The sequence below is a fragment of the Macaca mulatta genome, chromosome 9 (assembly GCF_049350105.2).
Source record: "Macaca mulatta isolate MMU2019108-1 chromosome 9, T2T-MMU8v2.0, whole genome shotgun sequence".
NCBI lineage: Eukaryota > Metazoa > Chordata > Mammalia > Primates > Cercopithecidae > Macaca > Macaca mulatta.
Genome location: NC_133414.1, coordinates 54,993,996 through 55,015,321, shown reverse-complemented (window position 1 = coordinate 55,015,321; position 21,326 = coordinate 54,993,996). Strand labels below are relative to the sequence as shown.

General features: G+C 35.4%; 1 protein-coding gene and 1 non-coding gene across 2 annotated transcripts in view; both read right to left on the bottom strand.

Annotated features, from left to right (window-relative positions):
- Nucleotides 1–21,326, bottom strand: part of LOC106996122 (ankyrin repeat domain-containing protein 30B) — a 72,115-nt gene that overhangs the window by 48,218 nt on the left and 2,571 nt on the right. Inside the window, exons 2-8 of the mRNA XM_077946302.1 lie at nt 13,163–13,277; nt 12,785–12,958; nt 10,789–10,895; nt 9,055–9,192; nt 6,383–6,438; nt 3,246–3,307; nt 1,930–2,020 (exon numbers count right to left, since the gene is read on the bottom strand). Coding sequence (XP_077802428.1) covers nt 1,930–2,020; nt 3,246–3,307; nt 6,383–6,438; nt 9,055–9,192; nt 10,789–10,895; nt 12,785–12,958; nt 13,163–13,277 — 743 coding nt within the window. The remainder of the gene's footprint in view (nt 1–1,929; nt 2,021–3,245; nt 3,308–6,382; nt 6,439–9,054; nt 9,193–10,788; nt 10,896–12,784; nt 12,959–13,162; nt 13,278–21,326) is intronic.
- On the bottom strand, nt 7,711–7,817 carry LOC114676003 (U6 spliceosomal RNA). The gene has a single exon (XR_003726834.1). It is a non-coding gene; the product is annotated as a U6 spliceosomal RNA (small nuclear RNA).

Sequence of the window (21,326 nt, the reverse complement as noted above, 5' to 3'; positions counted from 1 at the left end):
ATAATAATAATAATAATAATAATAATAATAGTAGTAATAGTAATAGTAATAATTTATATCATTACATTACAAACATTCATCATGTTCTTTAATATGCCCTGTCATTGAGAAAGTACAGTTTGAATGAGAGTTCAGCTGAATGTAGAATTAACATCTCATCAGTGAAAATGTTATGAATTAATCAGCTTAGATATATACTTAGGGCATAATACTAAATATAAATATTCATTGATTTTCATACCCATATGGTATAATAGTATGGCAACATTTTTGTAATTTCTAGCTTAGCCATCTCAGTATTTCTTGATCCACTCATGGAGGAAAATGCACAAACCTCATCAAGAATAGCAAATTCAATAAGCTTTCAATATTGATATATTTGTTTTTAATTTATTCGCAACAGACTTGTTAAATATTAATAACATTTTCTATGTAAAAATCAGCATAATACCTATGAATAACAATAACTTAAGTATTCAAGTCATAAATTCAGAATTTTATGGTTTCTTAAATTAGTCTGGTTTGGTGTATCATGTTATTCTCTAATGAATTTTTATAAAATGGTAATTTTACCAACACAATTTGCTTCCTTAAAAATAAAGCCAAGCCAAGGTTCTTACATTCAAGCATCTCTTACTCAAATTGCAAATATCAACAAAATATATACATATATATATTTGATGCCTCATATTAATAAAGAAAATTAATGAGACACTGAGGTTTAGTCCAATTCTACTAACCCTCATGATTCCAGTCGTCTCCGGCGCACCAACACTCTAACATTCTGCAGTAAAAATATTCTAAATGCTTCTGAAGTGAGTTCACTCAATTTTCCTTCATAGAAAATCCAAAATAATCTAGCTGACTTCTCTCTTGTCCCCTGCTTCCTGTCTCACAATCTCTCCTCTTTAGTAAAAATAATCTCTAGACTTGTGCTCTTGATTCTTCCCATTCAACACCTGTTAAACTTCTTTTCCCCACTCTTTCCTTTCTCTTTGTTTAGTGGTAATATCTTCCTTCTATAATTTCTATTGTGTTGCCCCTTCCTTCTTCAACTCTGGCTCAAAACATACTCAAAAATAAGATCAACATAATCCTTTCCCCTGACCCTTTTCCATTGCAACCTTCTACTCAATTGCTCCTCTTCCACATTTTTCCCAAGAATGGCCTCTCCTCTTGCTACTCAGAGCAAGGTCCAAGGACCACCAGCATCAGCATCGCCTGAGAACTTACTAAAAATGCAGAATCCCAAGTTGGCTGAATCACAGTGTGAATTGTTAACAAGGTTTCCAGCTGATTTTCTATGAAAACTTCTGGTATATACGGATTGTATATGACAAATTATATACATATGTGGCTGTGCACATAGGCTTACTCTCACCTACTGCAAATAGAACACAGTTCTCCATGGTCAAGTGCTTCCATCCCTAATGGCTTCCCACCAGTGAGAAATACAGGAAGAATCAGAATACCTTTGCTGTGATTCTCTGGTAAATTTTGGTACTAGAAGGTCACTTTTTATTCTTCCCAAATTTCTAACCATACCCAATCTCTTTGTAAAGAATTATTTCATTTTATCATCCTCCATTATATAAACATGCTTCCTGTTCCTTCATGTACTCTCTGTACACTCTGTCTCTCTCAGTCTTCATTTCCTCTTTTACTACTTTCTTCTTTCTTATTTTCTTATTTTCCTCAGGTCTTGGAATATCTTGAATTCAAACTAGTAATTCAGCTCCGTTTCAGCGCTCTCAATATAGTCTGTTGCCAACACTTGATAAGATGTATAACTTATCACCATTTCACTTCTCTTTTTCTCCGCACTTTGCATTTAGAAGGTAATTCTCTTTGGCTATTAGAGGATATTCTTCCTCATCAGTTTAGAGAAATATTTGGTCAAATGGCTTTTAAGTAAATAATGGTTCTTACCTTCTAATTTTTCACTTATCATATGGAATTCTTTTTGAGGTGTAGCCTTGGGTAAACACACATCCTTCTGTGAAACAGTCTCACGGTCACTCTGTTAAAAGTAATACCAATAAATAATTTAAATGGAAAAATCCTAATAATGAAGAGTATCAAAATTTTCTAATTCAAATCTTTTTTAAAAACACAGTTTCCTGCTTCACAAGCAATTCAATTTTAGAGCAGATATGTATGAAGAACCAAAACATTTTGATAGAAAACCTCACGTAATATGGTCTACATCAAGCTTATCTTTACGTTCATGTGGCCATTAACTTGGTTACTGAGCAGGAAAAACACATTACATTCACGAAAAAATTCACTCATGCATATTTCAAAAATTATCTCTTAAAAATATCTAACTTATCAGCAATATGTTTTCGACAAAATTTATGCTGACAGAAAGTGCTTGAATAGAATGTAAATGCAGTAAGAAAAATAATTATGTCATGTCTAAATCAAAGCAAACAATATTAAAGTCTTTTTGTCTCATGACAAAGCAGATAAAATCTACCTGTCTATTCACTTCCACCCTTTGCTGTTACCACCAGGCAGCAGCTGCTTGTTTGTAAGAGGTCAGATCCTTTCTTTGTCTTTCCATAGTTGTGACCTTAAAATACATCACTACTATTTGACACTCAACCTGAGGCAGCTTGACTGCCACAGAGGACCTCAAGGAGTTCTATTTGTGAAAATAATTTATATTTTTAAAAGAATACACAACCAATACTCTTGTTATTATAGTCCCACAAGGTTTCCTATTCCTCAGACTTTTCTTTCTCCTGAAATGTTCCCTCAGCTCTATACTGAACAATAAAGATACGTCAATACATTCAAGTCTCAGCCATTAACTTTTCTGGCCCCAACTTTTACAATACTGCTGTTTAAACTGTCTCTCTATGAAGCCAGTTAGAACTTCTGTACATCTAAATATACCACAGAATCATATATTTGCCCATAACTGGACTCAGTGTCATTCTTTTGTTTTTAGACAAATGTACTTCAGATCCCATGTGAACTTCTAGTGACTTCTAAGCCTTATTTTTTACACTATACCACACTGGTTTCTTAAATTAATCCTACAAATAAGCAGAATTTCACTATGAAGCAGTAATCTACCTAGCACATAGATTCTCTATTCAGTGTACTCTGAAAAATATCAAAAACAATTTGGGGTGGACATACGCAGAGGTGAAAAAATAAAGCCTAAGCCTCTGATTTTGTGTTTTCATATCATGCAGTACTAATATTAAAACAAAAACTTTAATAATACATAGTACCTCTAAATCCCAAGAATTTTCTTCTTTGTCCTTTTGTTTGGATTCTGATGGGATCATCTGATCTATAAAAGGTTAATCACACACACATTCATGAGAACACTTCTCTACTATAAATTTTAAAAACATATACAAATCTACTTTCATTTGTGAGTCTGTGATATTTCCTCTGTAGCCCATATATTCTTTTTTTTTTTTTTTTTTTTTTGAGACAGAGTCTCGCTCAGTCACCCAGGCTGGAGTGCAGTGGTGTGATCTCAGCTCAATGCAATTCAAGCAATTCTCCTACCTCAGCCTCCCAAGTAGCTGGGATTATAGGCAAGGGGCCACATCGCCCCGCTAATTTTTCATATTTAGTAGAGACAGGTTTCACCATGTTAGTCGGGCTGGTCTCAAACTCCTTAGTTCAAGCAATCCATCTACCTTGGCCTCCCAAAGTGCTAGGATTACAGGAGTGAGCCACTGCGCCTGGACACTATCAAACTTTTTAAAGCTTTAATTCTTCACCTTGGATATAAAATGTCTGACACATGCTGAATACAGTAACAACATGACATAATAAGTAATAATTATAAGCTCTCAAAGGGGTTCTGGCACAGAGTAAGCACTAAATAAAGTAAAAAATAATAAAAAGATGATAATAACAAGAAAAATGCTTAGTACCTTAGTAAAGTAGTAAATAATAAAAAATGACAATGATAATAACAAGGAAGATGCTTAGTGCCATAAAGATACCTGACAGTTGTTAAGTGGACAAGTGGATAAATGAATAAAAAGTATTTTTTAGGAAATTCTGTTGGAAAAATGCAGAAATTCAATAGGGACACCTGTACTGTATTATGAGCACCTCAAAGACCCAAACAATGTGTATTCTATCTTTGTCTCTTGCAACTTGCAAAACCTAACTTATAGAGGTCCTTTGATAAATATATAATAAATAAGTGCTCATATAGTTCATATTGTACAATGCATTATATCACATTTAGATATCACAGTAGCATTTTTGTTATTATGAAAAATTTTTGTAACTTTATTATAATTTGTTGAGCCTAGAGTTAAGCTATTTGAGTATTTATAATGATAATATTTTGACTATTAGAAACACAGTCTCTTGTTGTAACAAATTACTATTAACACACTAATTATCCAGCAGATAGAACAACATATCTTGTTCTAATGAAGTAAATATATCTTATTTGGTTTCAACTTAGGGGGAATGAAGTTGATAATAGTGAGACCTTGTTGGTACAAGACTATGTAACATAACCTGCGCTTCTCAACAAAAAAATTGCTTTTCTGACTTCTACATTCAGTAAGTATCTTTGAAAAATAATCTCCTATTGGTACAGAGGCACCCTGGCTAAGTTTTGTTATTCTTGTTGGTATTTGTTTATGGTGCCAGAAAAGTATTACTAAATTTCAAGTTCTAAAGATAGTTACTTTTTTAGTGACACAAGTCACCGTCTCACAGTTGATCCTTGAATAAGGGTTTCACTGTAGCAGCCCACTAATAGGCAGATTTTTCTTTTCCGTTGCCACTGCAAGATAGCAAGACAAATCTCTCCTCTGCCTCCTCCTTATCAGACTACTAACATGAAGGCAAATAAGAATGAAGACCTTTATGTATAATAATTCACTTCCACTCAATAGTGAATATATTTTTTCCTTCTTATAAAAGTTTCTTTCTTCCAGCTCACATATAAAATAGAAACTATGAGTTAATTGACTGTTTATGCTTTCAGTGAGGCTCCAGATCAACAGTGGACTACTAGTAAAGTTTTGGAGGAGTCAAAAGAAACAGATTTTCATATGAAGCAGATTTTCAGCTACATGGAGGATCAGCACCCTAACTCTCATTGCTCAAGACTCAACTGTAATTAATTCTCATTTACTAAATCCAAACTATGTATTGTAAAAATTAAATAGAGCCCAGAAGTTCAATATCAGCCTGGGCAACATAAGGAGATCCTGTCTCTAAAATAAATAAATAAATAAATAAATAAATAAATAAATAAATAAATAAATTTTAAAAACCCTGTTTCTTCATCGGTTATTGTGGGAGTTCAGTCAGGCTGGTGAAAAACATTTTAATATGAAGTTATAGGACATAGACACAAATCCTCTTAGAAGGCCAGAGGGTTTTGTAAAAGTCTCAAGATAAGGTTATGGCTGAAAGCAGCCTAATTCTTACCTTGAGTAAATAGCTTAAAGTGGGTACAAAGGAAGGTAGAGTAGTTTATCTAAATAGCTTATTTACTTATGTGGTCTTAAGACTAACTTTTGATCACCCATGGGCAGGATGGCTCTCCTGGGGTGGGGGGGGTGACCAGATTAATTACCCACAGGTGTGTTGACTGAAAGCCTTTGTCATTAAAACTTTGCTAATAAATGCCCACAGGGCCAGCTAGCCAGGACTGTGGCTGCTGACTCTTTATAGCACCTTCCTTGGTGTCTGTAATCAGCTCAGAACCCTTGCTGCTCTTTCACTGAATATGGGTGTCTGGGTATGTGTCTCAATCATCTGTAGGACGGACCGCCGCAGGTTATAATATTCAAATGTTACAGCTTTCTGTTATTAATTCCTACTTTTCATTATTAGATGTTCAATTCTTTGTGGCTTGTAATTCAGGGCATGTAAGCTACTTTATAATTTGTGATAAAATTTGTTTATAAATATATGAATTCGTTAATATATGAAGCAGATTTTCAGCTGCTTAAATTAAATTGGCTAACCTAAGCATCCCCTATTACTGAGTTCATCAATCACAACAAGGGTTATACATTTTATAACAAGCCTAAGTTGTTAGGACAATTGAGGAAACATACAATATACAAACTTAAAAATTGCATTACTTATGTATAGAAAAGTATTATATAGGATTTTAGGGACCATAATTAAACAAATATTTTTTCAGATAATATTTTTTGAGATTATAAACTACCTACAATGAAATTATTAACTAATTCTGAATTATAAACTAAAAATTAAAGCTACATATATACACACACACACACACACACACGTACATATGTAAACACATGCTATTTACACATTGCTTTTTGAATGGCCTTTTTGTGATCAACACTTCCATAATCTTATGGTAGCACCACCAAGAGTAGTTTACTATCAGAAGTCTTACCTGGACTGGCATTTTTAGATAATTTTCGTATATATTCCAAAAGTTGTTGATGAATGCTAGGTATTAAAATGTAATAAATAAAATTACTATTTTAACACTGATATTATAAAAAGCATTTACCAAATGTATTAAGTTCTTAGAGTATTTCAGACAATATCAGAGCTAATATCAGAACATTACTTATTCCATAGACTTTAAGTTTGTTAGCTCTATGAACTTATTAAGTTTCTAATTAAAGAAGAATTAAAGTAAGATGAAATAGTCATGAATTGAGGGCAGTATAACTCAGTAAATTAACTACAGTTAGCTTGGCTTAATGGAAAATGTCCCTAACTCAGAAAAAGTCCTAGCATGTTACCAATAGGTACTTTTTGTTGAACAAGCTGCTTCTCTTAGGCTCAATGTCTTCTAAAAATGAGGATTTTAGAGCCTCATTTCACTAGGTTATTATAAAGATTTAACAAGATAACATTTTTAAAATGCTCAAAGAAATAGTGAGGCAATGAAATAACTTGTTCTTGAACCTTATTGCTGAAACTATTTTAAAATTCCCAATAAAACCCAATGTGTTGGCCTGGTGTAGTGGCTCATGCCTGTGATGCAAGCACTTTGGGATACTGAGACAGGAGGATTGCTTGAGCCCAGAAGTTCAAGACCAGCTTGGGCAACAAGGGAAGACCATGTCTCTACAAAAAATAAATTTAATTTTTTTAAAAAGTGTTTCTTCATAGGTTATAATGTTCAAATGTTGCAGTTTTCTGTTATTAATTCCTACTTTTGGTTATTAGATGTTCTAGTCTCTGTGGCTTGTAATTCAAGGCATCTAAGCTATTTTATAATTTGTAATGAAATTTATTTATAAATGTATTAATTCATCAAATTGGATAACCTGATTATCCTCTATTACTGAGCTCATCAGTCACACCAAGGGCAGAAAACTAATAGATGTCAGCATCTGGCTTGGACTACTACTACTCTTTATCTACCTCCTTAAATCTGAACTAACAAATCTTTGTTAAACTGAGGCTTAGTCACTATGTTCATTTCCAGCTGCTGTGGAAGACAAAACCCTACCACTGTTTTTTGTAAGTTCCACAAAGAAGATGCAAGTTGTTATTTTCTCATTTCTGAGATGCCTACTTACAACATATTTGCACAGAAGATCCTATGTGTTGCTCACCACATCTCATTTCATACATCACCTTACATAAATATTTTTTGTATGAAAATCACAACTGCAATACTTGGTGTCACGCATTTTGCTTTGACTCACACCGTTTCCTTGGAGCTAGTTAGAAAGTAGTCAAACGTCCTTTTTGGGGACTGCAAGAAATATGCAACACTTCACAGATTTGTGTGCCATCCTTGTGCAGGGACCATGCTGATCTTCTCGACATTGTTTCAATTTTAGTATATGTACCACTGAAGCCAGAACAGATCCCAACTTTTACACATGAAGACTGATCAATGATGGATGAGGCTTAGCTCTGTTAAATCTAACTAACTTACTTGAGATAGAGTGAAGTCTATTGAATGGCTTCATGGTAATGCAGAATTTGAAAATATTTTAAAACTCGAGATAGAGATGCAAGTAGCATGGGAGATTTTTGCTTTTAGGAAAAAAGAATCACTTGAGGGGACAACTACAAGTTGGAACCGACTACAAATTTGGAAAGATGACATAGGATCTTACAGAATAAGATGAGGCCTTCCACTACCTATAAAATGGTGCCTCACGGGATATAAATTGCCAGGGATATAGATCTGGTAACAAAATAAAAATGGATCTCTAATTTATTCCTGTAACATTATTTCAACCTGTCTTACAGTTTTAAACTATCACAACTAATATTTGCTAGAGAAAATAGAAAAAAGTCATTCAAAGGATAACTTACCATGAAGGTCTAGGCCAAGTCCAGGCTAAGATGTGGGTTTCACATCAGGTTTTGAGTGGGAGGAGAAGGGTCAATTTGCTCACTATGTGGGTGGCTAAAGTTAAAAGTCCTAGCTGCCAGAGCAGGGTGCTGGTACTTTGGAAATAATGGCTGAGAATATGTATGTGAACTTTAAAAAACTAATGACTTTGAAGTCTACATATGGATCACCATAAAGGCTGAGGGATCTATGTCAGTAAGGTCACAAAGGTCAATCATTACCAGACTGCAGGAGCAGGTTCAATGGCAATGATGCAGCAACAGAATCAATGGAAACAACAAAATTCCTACTTTTATACATGAAGACTGATCAATGATGGATGAGGCTGAACTCTGTTAAATCTAACCAACTTACTTGAGATATGGCGATTTCCGCCTCCAATCCTTTTGACTTATACAAAAAGAATGTCTTCCTTGGACTTACTTAGGGAACCCTTTGGATTTTTTTTTTTTTTAAATTCAAGTATTTAGATATGGAAGACAGCCCCTAGGGGACACTATCAGGTTTTCTGCTAAAGTGGACATTTCAAGACCCAAATAACTAATTAGAAAAATCAACTAGACAACATTAGGGATAAAGTTGTTGAAAGTCCTTAAATAAAGAATCTTGGACACGATACTCCTAACTAGTCTAGCTTTTTGCCTAGTTTCTGGCTGATGAAGTGAACTAACTCACATTCAAAAACTACCTGAAACAAACTATAAAATCTCTCCTAGCCTCTAAATGTAAACACTTACTGATCAAATCCACAAGCAATAGCATAACGTACTGCAGTCATTCCACACGTATCTTCAGCAAAGACGTCAACATTTCGCAGAAGCAGCATGCCGACTATCTCTGATGATCCATGACATACAGCGAACATGAGAGCTGTGCTAAAATAACAAAGAGATCACTTCATTATTATGAGCAGAACCAATTTAATATATGCCTGTCAGTGTAGAATTAACCATTTACATGTACTAACAAACATAAATATCTTGAGTGCTCAAATGTTTATCCTTGTAAATCACCACGAATGCTGAAAGGAAGGAGCAAAAAGACTCATGTCCCAATGGGATATGGCATAGTAGAATTGACTAATATAAAGTCCTTTGAGGAGCAAGAAATTATGCTCTGTTCACTAATCTAACAGAGGCAAAGATTTAAGTGAAGAATTATCTATTCCTTCCTTAGTCTGATGTAATAGTTTATACTTCAAAATCAGCTAGAAGTCAGACCAGTGACAGCAATCTGAAGGCTTAAAACAATATTAGGAATAATGATATTAGTAGTAGTCATGGTAAGTTTAGTTAATGATGCTGATAAGAATGTATGAGACCCTGAATTAAATGCTGTTGATATTCATAATGTTACTTCAATGCAATCATCCTTAAAGGACATATTATTATTCTCTTTTTCATATAGAAAATCATACTTGGTATTAAGTAATGTTTGCAAGGTCAAACCTATCAAGTGAGGAAGCTAGAAATTAAACTCAGTCTTGTATGAATCAAAAGCCTCTTTTCTCTTTATTACTCACCTATGGCTTATCTTAATTAACTAAAATGTTAATCCAATTAAAGATGTATTTCTTCCCTCTAACCATACAAATTAAAAATAAAAATACACTATGAATAAAAAAGGAAAAATAATAATAAATTCACAGTATCTGGTGATAGCAATTAATAGTCACATAGGGATAACCTAAAATTAATATTCTTCAAATGAAACAACTTAAAGCAAACAGTTATCCTAAAGACAAAATGGTTTTAAACTCCTATTTCTATTTAATTTTGCTTTTTTTTCCTTTGGGACAGAATCTCGCTCTGTTACCCAGGCTGGAGTGTGGTGGCACTACAGCTCATTGCAACTTCTGCCTCCAGGTTCAAGCGATTCTCCTGCTTCAGCCCCCCGAGTAGCTGGGACTACAGGCATGTGCCACCATGCCCAGCTAATTTTTGTATTTTTAGTAGAAACGGGGTTACACCATGTTGGCTAGGCTGGTCTCAAACTCCTGGCCTCAAGTGATCCAACCACCTTGGCCTCTCAAAGTCATGGGATAACAGGCGACAGTTACCATGCCGAGGAAATACTGCATTTTTTAAAAAGTGTATAAAAAACAGAAGTCTGAAAAATACTATAAAAGTGTTAATCATTCAATATTGAATTATAAAGTAAACTTAAAAAGTTCATACTTCTTAAAACTAATAGAGAACCACTGTAGCTAACAGAAGATAATGCAACCAAAAACATCAGATTACACATAGGAATCAGTCAATATAATAAGAGAAGATAACTCCTACTATATACTGTTCTTTATGTTGACCAGTCAAAATAATTGCTTTTCTTCTGATAATTTGTGTTGATATTTTCACTATAATCTAATAATTTTAAGTAAATGTTATTTAAAATTGTTATTACTCTAGAACAAGTGTTATTACTCTAGAACACTGCACAAGTGTTTTTTAATAAAAAAAGAAATACTATACCATTTAAAGCTATTGACTGCATTCGCATTTGCATTTTTTGTCAGTAAAAATTCCACAATTTGCTCACTTCTTTTCGTTATGGCCAGTAAAAGTGGTGTGAGGCTAGCCTGTAAAATAGCAAAACAATTTAAAATTCAGGAAATTACATATTTCTCAGCTGAACTGAAAACCTTATATAAAATCCTATGAACTTAAACACATAAAATAGAAAGTAAGTCAATAGCAGTCCCTTCTTTGTCCCTTTTCTGTGCTTTCCCATGCACTGCACCTTCCCTTGTAAATATTCAGCCTCTGCATCACCATGTTAACTCTGGTTATCTCCAAAAATCATTATATTATAATGATTTTATGGTTTCCCATCTAAACCAAGAGCTTCTTGAGGGCAAGGGCTGTATCTTTTATCTCTATATCCTTAAACCCTAAGACATAGTAGTAAATACTTTGTTTTTGACTAAATTAGTAATCTAAATTGTTACTCCTAAAGCAGTGTTTCTTAAACTATATTCCAAAGAATAATTACCTTACCAGAAGCACTATACCTCAACAGATTCTACCATTATCTATTTTCAAGAATATTATAAAACTGTGAATTAAATGTCCATCATTCAATAAATGACTTGAGCTTTGACTATTCCTTATTTGACATTATATTTCTGTGGCAGACATTAACATTTGACAAATTATAATTTCAGGGATACAGATCTGAAAGTTTCCCAAGAAAAATGGAGGTTTCCTTTGGGTAATACCAACTCGCTTGATTCTCTTCTATCAATAATCCCAAGATCCCAGATGCTGATGTCAAGCACACCTGTTCTACATGGGTCACTAAGGAAGTGACTCTAAATTAATAGAGATTGGCTTCAAATGAACTTTGATTGCTTATTATTAAATGGTCCATGGGGTTTCTCCTATTACAAGACAATAGAATTTTATCTCAGCTATTAAAAATTCAGTATGAAAGTTTATTCTCAATTATAATGATAATCCTAAGATTCTAATGCATATCTACTTCTTAAAATGCAACAAACCATTTTTATTCTGGTTTCTATGGAGTTGCTACTTAATTTTTGGCAAAATATCAAAAATATGAATAAAATGACTTATTAATGAAAGTTCTAACTCATCTATATGGATTAGCATAATAGAAGCCACTAAATCACTTGAATTTTAAGGGACAATTCTGAGGAGAAGCATGTAATATTTTCTGCAATAGGCATAACCTATTCAAATATAACCATGATTAATCTAAAAAGGCTTAAAGGCATTTTAATAGAAGATAATTATTTATGGTTTATATACAGAAAAATCATTGTTTAAAAAGTCTTCTAAATTCTAGAAGTCAACCCCATTATTAATGAATTAATGTAAAATATAAACTATACAAACTATATATTATAAACACCTATCAACTGTCTTGAATACCTTGAAATCTTTACCAAAATATATTATGAAAGAGGAATTGATAACTGAAATATTTGCAGAGGCAAAAGAGATAAGTAAAGTAAGTGATGTAACTAGGTGGGCACAGAAGCAAACTGGAAACATATGCTTTATGTAAAGCTAGAACATCTTCATAGCATACCAAACAGTCATATGGGCTCAAGAGATACCAGATTCAATCCTTTAAGAGGAAACCCAGATTTCTGCATATTTCCTAAATTTTACATGTTGACTCAATTTATGCAGGCAAATTTTGCTTTCCTCTAGTTTTACACTAACTGGAAAGAAAAAAAACACTTGTGTGGGAAAGAATATTTGAAAAACTTTTACCTTTAACAAATTCAAATATTTACCATCAATGCACAGAAAAGCCATACTCTCTAATAGTTCTTGTAAAAACATAAATATTTAAAGTAAAATCTTAGACAATTAACTTCTTTCAAGCTATTTTTATTCAAGGAATGTTTGAGTTTCCAAATATAAAAAACCGTACACATGTTAATGTTAAAACAAATTGATTTCAAATATTTTGAAAATAACATTGGTTAATGTCTACCTTGTTTTGCGTTTCGATGACTGCACCGTGGGACAGCAGTTTTGCCACCACTGACAAATTCTTATTATAAACAGCATAATGGAGAGCTGTGTTGCCATACACATCTACAATATTTAGACCGGCACCAGAGTCTACCAGAATATTTGCACAATCCTCCCTCTGGCATTGTAGAGCCTGTCAGTATTAAAGCAAGAATTATTATAAACTAAATAATTTATAATATAAATTATAAAGAATATAAATTATAAAGTATAGGAAATCAAAATAAATATTCCACAGGTTTCAAAACTAGTTGTATTTCAATGAGATAAATTCATTTTTATTCTATGTATTTAAACTAAATCTATCTCCTGCTGAAAAAAACTGGCTACTGTTTACCTTCATCAGAGGTGTCCTGTTTTCACCATCAAGGACGTCAAGCTGGCACTTTCTGTCTACCAGAAATGTTACTACTTCCGCATGGCCGTTGACACAGGCCCAGTGTAGAGCAGTCCTATGAGAGTGAGAGGACTTGTTGGCAAAGTGTAGTCCACTGTCTCAAAACATACAATTATTTATGTAATTGTAAACATTAAATGCCATGCTCTTTTTCTGCCTTCAAAACAAATATTTAATATTCTCCTGAAGAAAGTACAGCATTCATTTACTCTCATTACTCACTGCATTAATGAAAGAGTGGTCCATCTGAATAGAAGGAGCTTGGTCTTTGGATTCAGTTCAACTTGGGCTTGAATATTACTTTAAGGTCTTTCACTTTCTAGCTGTCACTTAAACTTTCTGCACCTCAATTTTCTCATCAATGAAATGAAGATGAATACAGCAGTTATCTCACAGGTTATCACTATGATGCCTCAATGAGAATCTATGCAAAGTATTTTGGAGAGTTCCTAGCACATGTAACAGCTCGGGAATTGTTAGATACTATAATTATTACTACTGCTTAACAAAGACAACATTTTCAGTAAAATGGTGCAATTATGCCTACTTTGTGGTGTGTTTTAAAGGTTAGAGATAACATTGTGTTTTAATGATTCTAAGATGCTCAATTTCTCATATTTTAACATTTCTGATTGAAATGCCACTTATAATTCATTATTTATTACCACTATGTTTGGCAGAAATTTAAACAATCTTTTACTGGTGCATAAAATAAGGAGGCATCACACAATTCACAGTGCCTTCCAAGAAGTGGAATATAGTATATAAACAGGACAAGGGCAGTCCTAGTCACAGGATTAACACTGAAAAAAATTTTAGCCTTTTAGAGTACTAAGCAAAAGGAGAGTTGACATAAAAACAACAAATTATTAAAACACAGTACTTCTTTAATATTTTAAAAGCTTCAAGCCAAAGGAAACTTGGGATTCAAATAAATAGGTATGGCTCATCTAATTCTGTATTAAGATTTATAGAATGTATGAAAATTCTATTTAGATTTATAGAATACATGTAAATTAGGTATTTCCAATGATTAATATTGCTATTTAAAGCTATTATAAATTTCCAAAATTACTAGTTTCTCACTTCAGAAGTGTTTTTGTTTGAAAGATGAGAGGAAAAGCTTCAATTGAGATTCAATCCTAATACTCCAATTTTATTTATTTTTTTATTTTTTTAGATTTTTCTTTAATATATTTTTTAAATTTATTTATTATTATTATACTTTAAGTTGTAGGGTACATGTGCATAACGTGCAGGTTTGTTACATATGTATACTTGTGCCATGTTGCTGTGCTGCACCCATCAACTCGTCATTTACATCAGGTATAACTCCCAATGCAATCCCTCCCCCCTCCCGCCTGCCCATGATAGGCCCCTGTGTGTGATGTTCCCCTTCCTGAGTCCAACTGATCTCATTGTTCAGTTCCCACCTATGAGTGAGAACATGCGGTGTTTGGTTTTCTGTTCTTGTGATAGTTTGCTAAGAATGATGGTTTCCAGCTGCATCCATGTCCCTACAAAGGACACAAACTCATCCTTTTTGATGGCTGCATAGTATTCCATGGTGTATATGTGCCACATTTTCTTAATCCAATCTGTCACTGATGGACATTTGGGTTGATTCCAAGTCTTTGCTATTGTGAATAGTGCTGCAATAAACATACGTGTGCATGTGTCTTTATGGCAGCATAATTTATAATCCTTTGGGTATATACCCAGTAATGGGATGGCTGGGTCGTATGGTACATCTAGTTCTAGATCCTTGAGGAATCGTCATACTGTTTTCCATAATGGTTGAACTAGTGTACAATCCCACCAACAGTGTAAAAGTGTTCCTATTTCTCCACATCCTCTCCAGCACCTGTTGTTTCCTGACTTTTTAATGATTGCCATTCTAACTGGTGTGAGATGGTATCTCATTGTGGTTTTGATTTGCATTTCTCTGATGGCCAGTGATGATGAGCATTTTTTCATGTGTCTGTTGGCTGTATGAATGTCTTCTTTTGAGAAATGTCTGTTCATATCCTTTGCCCACTTTTTGATGGGGTTGTTTGTTTTTTTCTTGTAAATTTGTTTGAGTTCTTTGTAGGTTCTGGATATTAGCCCTTTGTCAGATGAGTAGATTGCAAAAAGTTTCTCCCATTCTGTAGGTTGCCTGTTCACTCTGATGGTAGTTTCTTTTGCTGTGTAGAAGCTCTTTAGTTTAATGAGATCCCATTTGTCAATTTTGGCTTTTGCTGCCATTGCTTTTGGTGTTTTAGACATGAAGTCTTTGCCCATGCCTATGTCCTGAATGGTACTACCTAGGTTTTCCTCTAGGATTTTTATGGTATTAGGTCTAACATTTAAGTCTCTAATCCATCCTGAATTAATTTTCATATAAGGAGTAAGGAAAGGATCCAGTTTCAGCTTTCTACTTATGGCTAGCCAATTTTCCCAGCACCATTTGTTAAATAGGGAATCCTTTCCCCATTTCTTGTTTCTCTCAGGTTTGTCAAGGATCAGATGGCTGTAGATGTGTGGTATTATTTCTGAGGACTCTGTTCTGTTCCATTGGTCTATATCTATGTTTTGGTACCAGTACCATGCTGTTTTGGTTACTGTAGCCTTGTAGTAGAGTTTGAAGTCAGGTAGCGTGATGCCTCCAGCTTTGTTCTTTTGACTTAGGATTGTCTTGGAGATGCGGGCTCTTTTTTGGTTCCATATGAACTTTAAAGCAGTTTTTTCCAATTCTGTGAAGAAACTCATTGGGAGCTTGATGGGGATGGCATTGAATCTATAAATTACCTTGGGCAGTATGGCCATTTTCACGATATTGATTCTTCCTATCCATGAGCATGGTATGTTCTTCCATTTGTTTGTGTCCTCTTTTATTTCACTGAGCAGTGGTTTGTAGTTCTCCTTGAAGAGGTCCTTTACATTCCTTATAAGTTGGATTCCTAGGTATTTGATTCTCTTTGAAGCAAATGTGAATGGAAGTTCATTCATGATTTGGCTCTCTGTTTGTCTTTTACTGATATATAAGAATGCTTGTGAGTTTTGCACATTAATTTTGTATCCTGAGACTTTGCTGAAGTTGCTTATCAGCTTAAGGAGATTTTGGGCTGAGACAATGGGGTTTTCTAAATATACAATCATGTCATCTGCAAACAGGGACAGTTTGACTTCTTCTTTTCCTAACTGAATACCCTTGATTTCTTTCTCTTGCCTAATTGCCCTAGCCAGAACTTCCAACACTATGTTGAATAGGAGTGGTGAGAGAGGGCATCCCTGTCTTGTGCCAGTTTTCAAAGGGAATTTTTCTAGTTTTTGCCCATTCAGTATGATATTGGCGGTGGGTTTGTCATAAATAGCTCTTATTATTTTGAGGTACGTTCCATCAATACCGAATTTATTGAGCGTTTTTAGCATGAAGGGCTGTTGAATTTTGTCAAAAGCCTTTTCTGCATCAATTGAGATAATCATGTGGTTCTTCTCTTTGGTTCTGTTTATATGCTGGATTATGTTTATTGATTTGCGAATGTTGAACCAGCCTTGCATCCCAGGGATGAAGCCCACTTGATCATGGTGGATAAGCTTTTTGATGTGTTGCTGAATCCGGTTTGCCAGTATTTTATTGAGGATTTTTGCATCGATGTTCATCAGGGATATTGGTCTAAAATTCTCTTTTTTTGTTGTGTCTCTGCCAGGCTTTGGTATCAGGATGATGTTGGCCTCATAAAATGAGTTAGGGAGGATTCCCTCTTTTTCTATTGATTGGAATAGTTTCAGAAGGAATGGTACCAACTCCTCCTTGTACCTCTGGTAGAATTCAGCTGTGAATCCATCTGGTCCTGGACTTTTTTTGGTTGGTAGGCTATTAATTATTGCCTCAATTTCAGAGCCTACTATTGGTCTATTCAGGGATTCAACTTCTTCCTGGTTTAGTCTTGGAAGAGTGTAAGTGTCCAGGAAATTATCCATTTCTTCTAGATTTTCTAGTTTATTTGCGTAGAGGTGTTTATAGTATTCTCTGATGGTAGTTTGTATTTCTGTGGGGTCGGTGGTGATATCTCCTTTATCATTTTTAATTGCGTCGATTTGATTCTTCTCTCTTTTCTTCTTTATTAGTCTTGCTAGTGGTCTGTCAATTTTGTTGATCTTTTCAAAAAACCAACTCCTGGATTCATTGATTTTTTGGAGGGTTTTTTGTGTCTCTATCTCCTTCAGTTCTGCTCTGATATTAGTTATTTCTTGCCTTCTGCTAGCTTTTGAATGTGTTTGCTCTTGCTTCTCTAGTTCTTTTAATTGCGATGTTAGAGTGTCAATTTTAGATCTTTCCTGCTTTCTCTTGTGGGCATTTAGTGCTATAAATTTCCCTCTACACACTGCTTTAAATGTGTCCCAGAGATTCTGGTATGTTGTATCTTTGTTCTCATTGGTTTCAAAGAACATCTTTATTTCTGCCTTCATTTCGTTATGTACCCAGTAGTCATTCAGGAGCAGGTTGTTCAGTTTCCATGTAGTTGAGCGGTTTTGATTGAGTTTCTTAGTCCTGAGTTCTAGTTTGATTGCACTGTGGTCTGAGAGACAGTTTGTTATAATTTCTGTTCTTGTACATTTGCTGAGGAGTGCTTTACTTCCAATTATGTGGTCGATTTTGGAGTAAGTACGATGTGGTGCTGAGAAGAATGTATATTCTGTTGATTTGGGGTGGAGAGTTCTATAGATGTCTATTAGGTCTGCTTGCTGCAGAGATGAGTTCAATTCCTGGATATCCTTGTTAACTTTCTGTCTCGTTGATCTGTCTAATGTTGACAGTGGGGTGTTGAAGTCTCCCATTATTATTGTATGGGAGTCTAAGTCTCTTTGTAAGTCTCTAAGGACTTGCTTGATGAATCTGAGTGCTCCTGTATTGGGTGCATATATATTTAGGATAGTTAGCTCTTCCTGTTGAATTGATCCCTTTACCATTATGTAATGGCCTTCTTTGTCTCTTTTGATCTTTGATGGTTTAAAGTCTGTTTTATCAGAGACTAGTATTGCAACCCCCGCTTTTTTTTGTTCTTCATTTGCTTGGTAAATCTTCCTCCATCCCTTTATTTTGAGCCTATGTATGTCTCTGCGTGTGAGATGGGTCTCCTGAATACAGCAGACTGATGGGTCTTGACTCTTTATCCAGTTTGCCAGTCTGTGTCTTTTAATTGGAGCATTTAGTCCATTTACATTTAAGGTTAATATTGTTATGTGTGAACTTGATCCTGCCATTATGATATTAACTGGTTATTTTGCTCGTTAGTTCATGCAGTTTCTTCCTAGCCTCGATGGTCTTTACATTTTGGCATGTTTTTGCAATGGCTGGTACCGGTTGTTCCTTTCCATGTTTAGTGCTTCCTTCAAGGTCTCTTGTAAGGCAGGCCTAGTGGTGACAAAATCTCTAAGCATTTGCTTATCTGTAAAGGATTTTATTTCTCCTTCACTTATGAAACTTAGTTTGGCTGGATATGAAATTCTGGGTTGAAAATTCTTTTCTTTAAGAATGTTGAATATTGGCCCCCACTCTCTTCTGGCTTGGAGAGTTTCTGCCGAGAGATCTGCTGTTAGTCTGATGGGCTTCCCTTTGTGGGTAACCCGACCTTTCTCTCTGGATGCCCTTAAGATTTTTTCCTTCATTTCAACTTTGGTGAATCTGGCAATTATGTGTCTTGGAGTTGCTCTTCTTGAGGAGTATCTTTGTGGCGTTCTCTGTATTTCCTGGATTTGAGTGTTGGCCTGCCCTACTAGGTTGGGGAAGTTCTCCTGGATGATATCCTGAAGAGTGTTTTCCAACTTGGTTCCATTTTCCCCCTCACTTTCAGGCACCCCAATCAGACGTAGATTTGGTCTTTTTACATAATCCCATACTTCTTGTAGGCTTTGTTCATTTCTTTTTCTTCTTTGTTCTTTTGGTTTCTCTTCTCGCTTCATTTCATTCATTTGATCCTCAATGGCAGATACTCTTTCTTCCAGTTGATCGAGTCGGTTATTGAAGCTTGTGCATTTGTCACGTATTTCTCATGTCATGGTTTTCATCTCTTTCATTTCGTTTATGACCTTCTCTGCATTAATTACTCTAGCCATCAAATCTTCCACTTTTTTTTCAAGATTTTTAGTTTCTTTGCGCTGGGTACGTAATTCCTCCTTTAGCTCTGAGAAATTTGATGGACTGAAGCCTTCTTCTCTCATCTCGTCAAAGTCATTCTCTGTCCAGCTTTGATCCATTGCTGGCGATGAGCTGCGCTCCTTTGCCGGGGGAGATGTGCTCTTATTTTTTGAATTTCCAGCTTTTCTGCCCTGCTTTTTCCCCATCTTTTTGGTTTTATCTGCCTCTGGTCTTGATGATGGTGATGTACTGATGGGGTTTTGGTGTAGGTGTCCTTCCTGTTTGATAGTTTTCCTTCTAACAGTCAGGACCCCCAGCTGTAGGTCTGTTGGAGATTGCTTGAGGTCCACTCCAGACCCTGTTTGCCTGGGTATCAGCAGCAGAGGCTGCAGAAGATAGAATATTGCTGAACAGCGAGTGTACCTGTCTGATTCTTGCTTTGGAAGCTTCCTCTCAGGGGGGTACTCCACCCTGTGAGGTGTGGGGTGTCAGACTGCCCCTAGTGGGGGATGTCTCCCAGTTAGGCTACTCAGGGGTCAGGGACCCACTTGAGCAGGGAGTCTGTCCCTTCTCAGATCTCAACCTCCGTGTTGGGAGATCCACTGCTCTCTTCAAAGCTGTCAGACAGAGTCGTTTGCGTCTGCAGAGGTTTCGGCTGTGTTTGTTATTGCCCTGTCCCCAGAGGTGCAGTCTACAGAGACAGGCAGGTTTCCTTGAGCTGCTGTGAGCTCCACCCAGTTCGAGCTTCCCAGCAGCTTTGTTTACCTACTTAAGCCTCAGCAATGGTGGGCGCCCCTCCCCCAGCCTCGCTGCTGCCTTGCCGGTAGATCACAGACTGCTGTGCTAGCAATGAGGGAGGCTCCGTGGGTGTGGGACCCTCCCGTCCAGGTGTGCGATATGATCTCCTGGTATGCCTGTTTGCTTAAAGCGCAGTATTGGGGTGGGAGTTACCCGATTTTCCAGGTGTTGTATGTCTCAGTTCCCCTGGCTAGGAAAAGGGATTCCCTTCCCCCTTGCGCTTCCCAGGTGAGGCAATGCCTCGCCCTGCTTCAGCTCTCGCTGGTCGGGCTGCAGCAGCTGACCAGCACCGATCGTCCGGCACTCCCCAGCGAGATGAACCCAGTACCTCAGTTGAAAATGCAGAAATCACCGGTCTTCTGTGTCGCTTGCGCTGGGAGTTGGAGACTGGAGCTGTTCCTATTCGGCCATCTTGCTCCGCCCCCCAATACTCCAATTTTAAATCTCTCACTTTGCTCAGGCTGAGCAAGTAAGTGTGAAATTTTTAAGGATGAAAGGGTCTTGAGAGAATGTATCTTCTACATAATAGGCATTCAGCTTACATGCGATAAATGGATTAAAAGAATGGATCAATACAGTTGGGAAGTTCAGTATCTTATAAAACTACTATGAATAAAGCACTTATATTTGCTCTTTTATTTTTCTAATAACACTACACTAAAGTGATTAATCTATAGTTATTGACATGTAATAAATCTATATAATAAAAATGTGTCTAATAAAATATGTAAATCAGTAAGCACAGATAAAAAGATTCTCTTCTGAAGATGCTAAAAGTTCACAGAACATACTAATCCACAAAAAATAAAAATTAAAATATAGAAAGCAAGAAACTATTTTATCTGTGTAAAATTCATATTGCTGCTCCTCCCAAAAATTATTTTATTAATAATAAACTTTTACTAATAGCATTGTCCATGCTCAATGCAGAAATCAAATAAAAAGGAAAAACATTTTATATAAAAACAAATGTCCTTAACAAATTTTATATTTTGTACATAATTTCAGATAACACAAGACCATAGTCTGTGTATGTATAATCAAACTGAACTTTACCCTCACTTAGTATACCAAAATACATTTTCAAATGTCAACATATTTCTGAATATATTTCTACCTTGAGTGATCACATATTATCCCATGCTGTAAACTCACTGAAATGTACTTATAAAAGCCATTAAA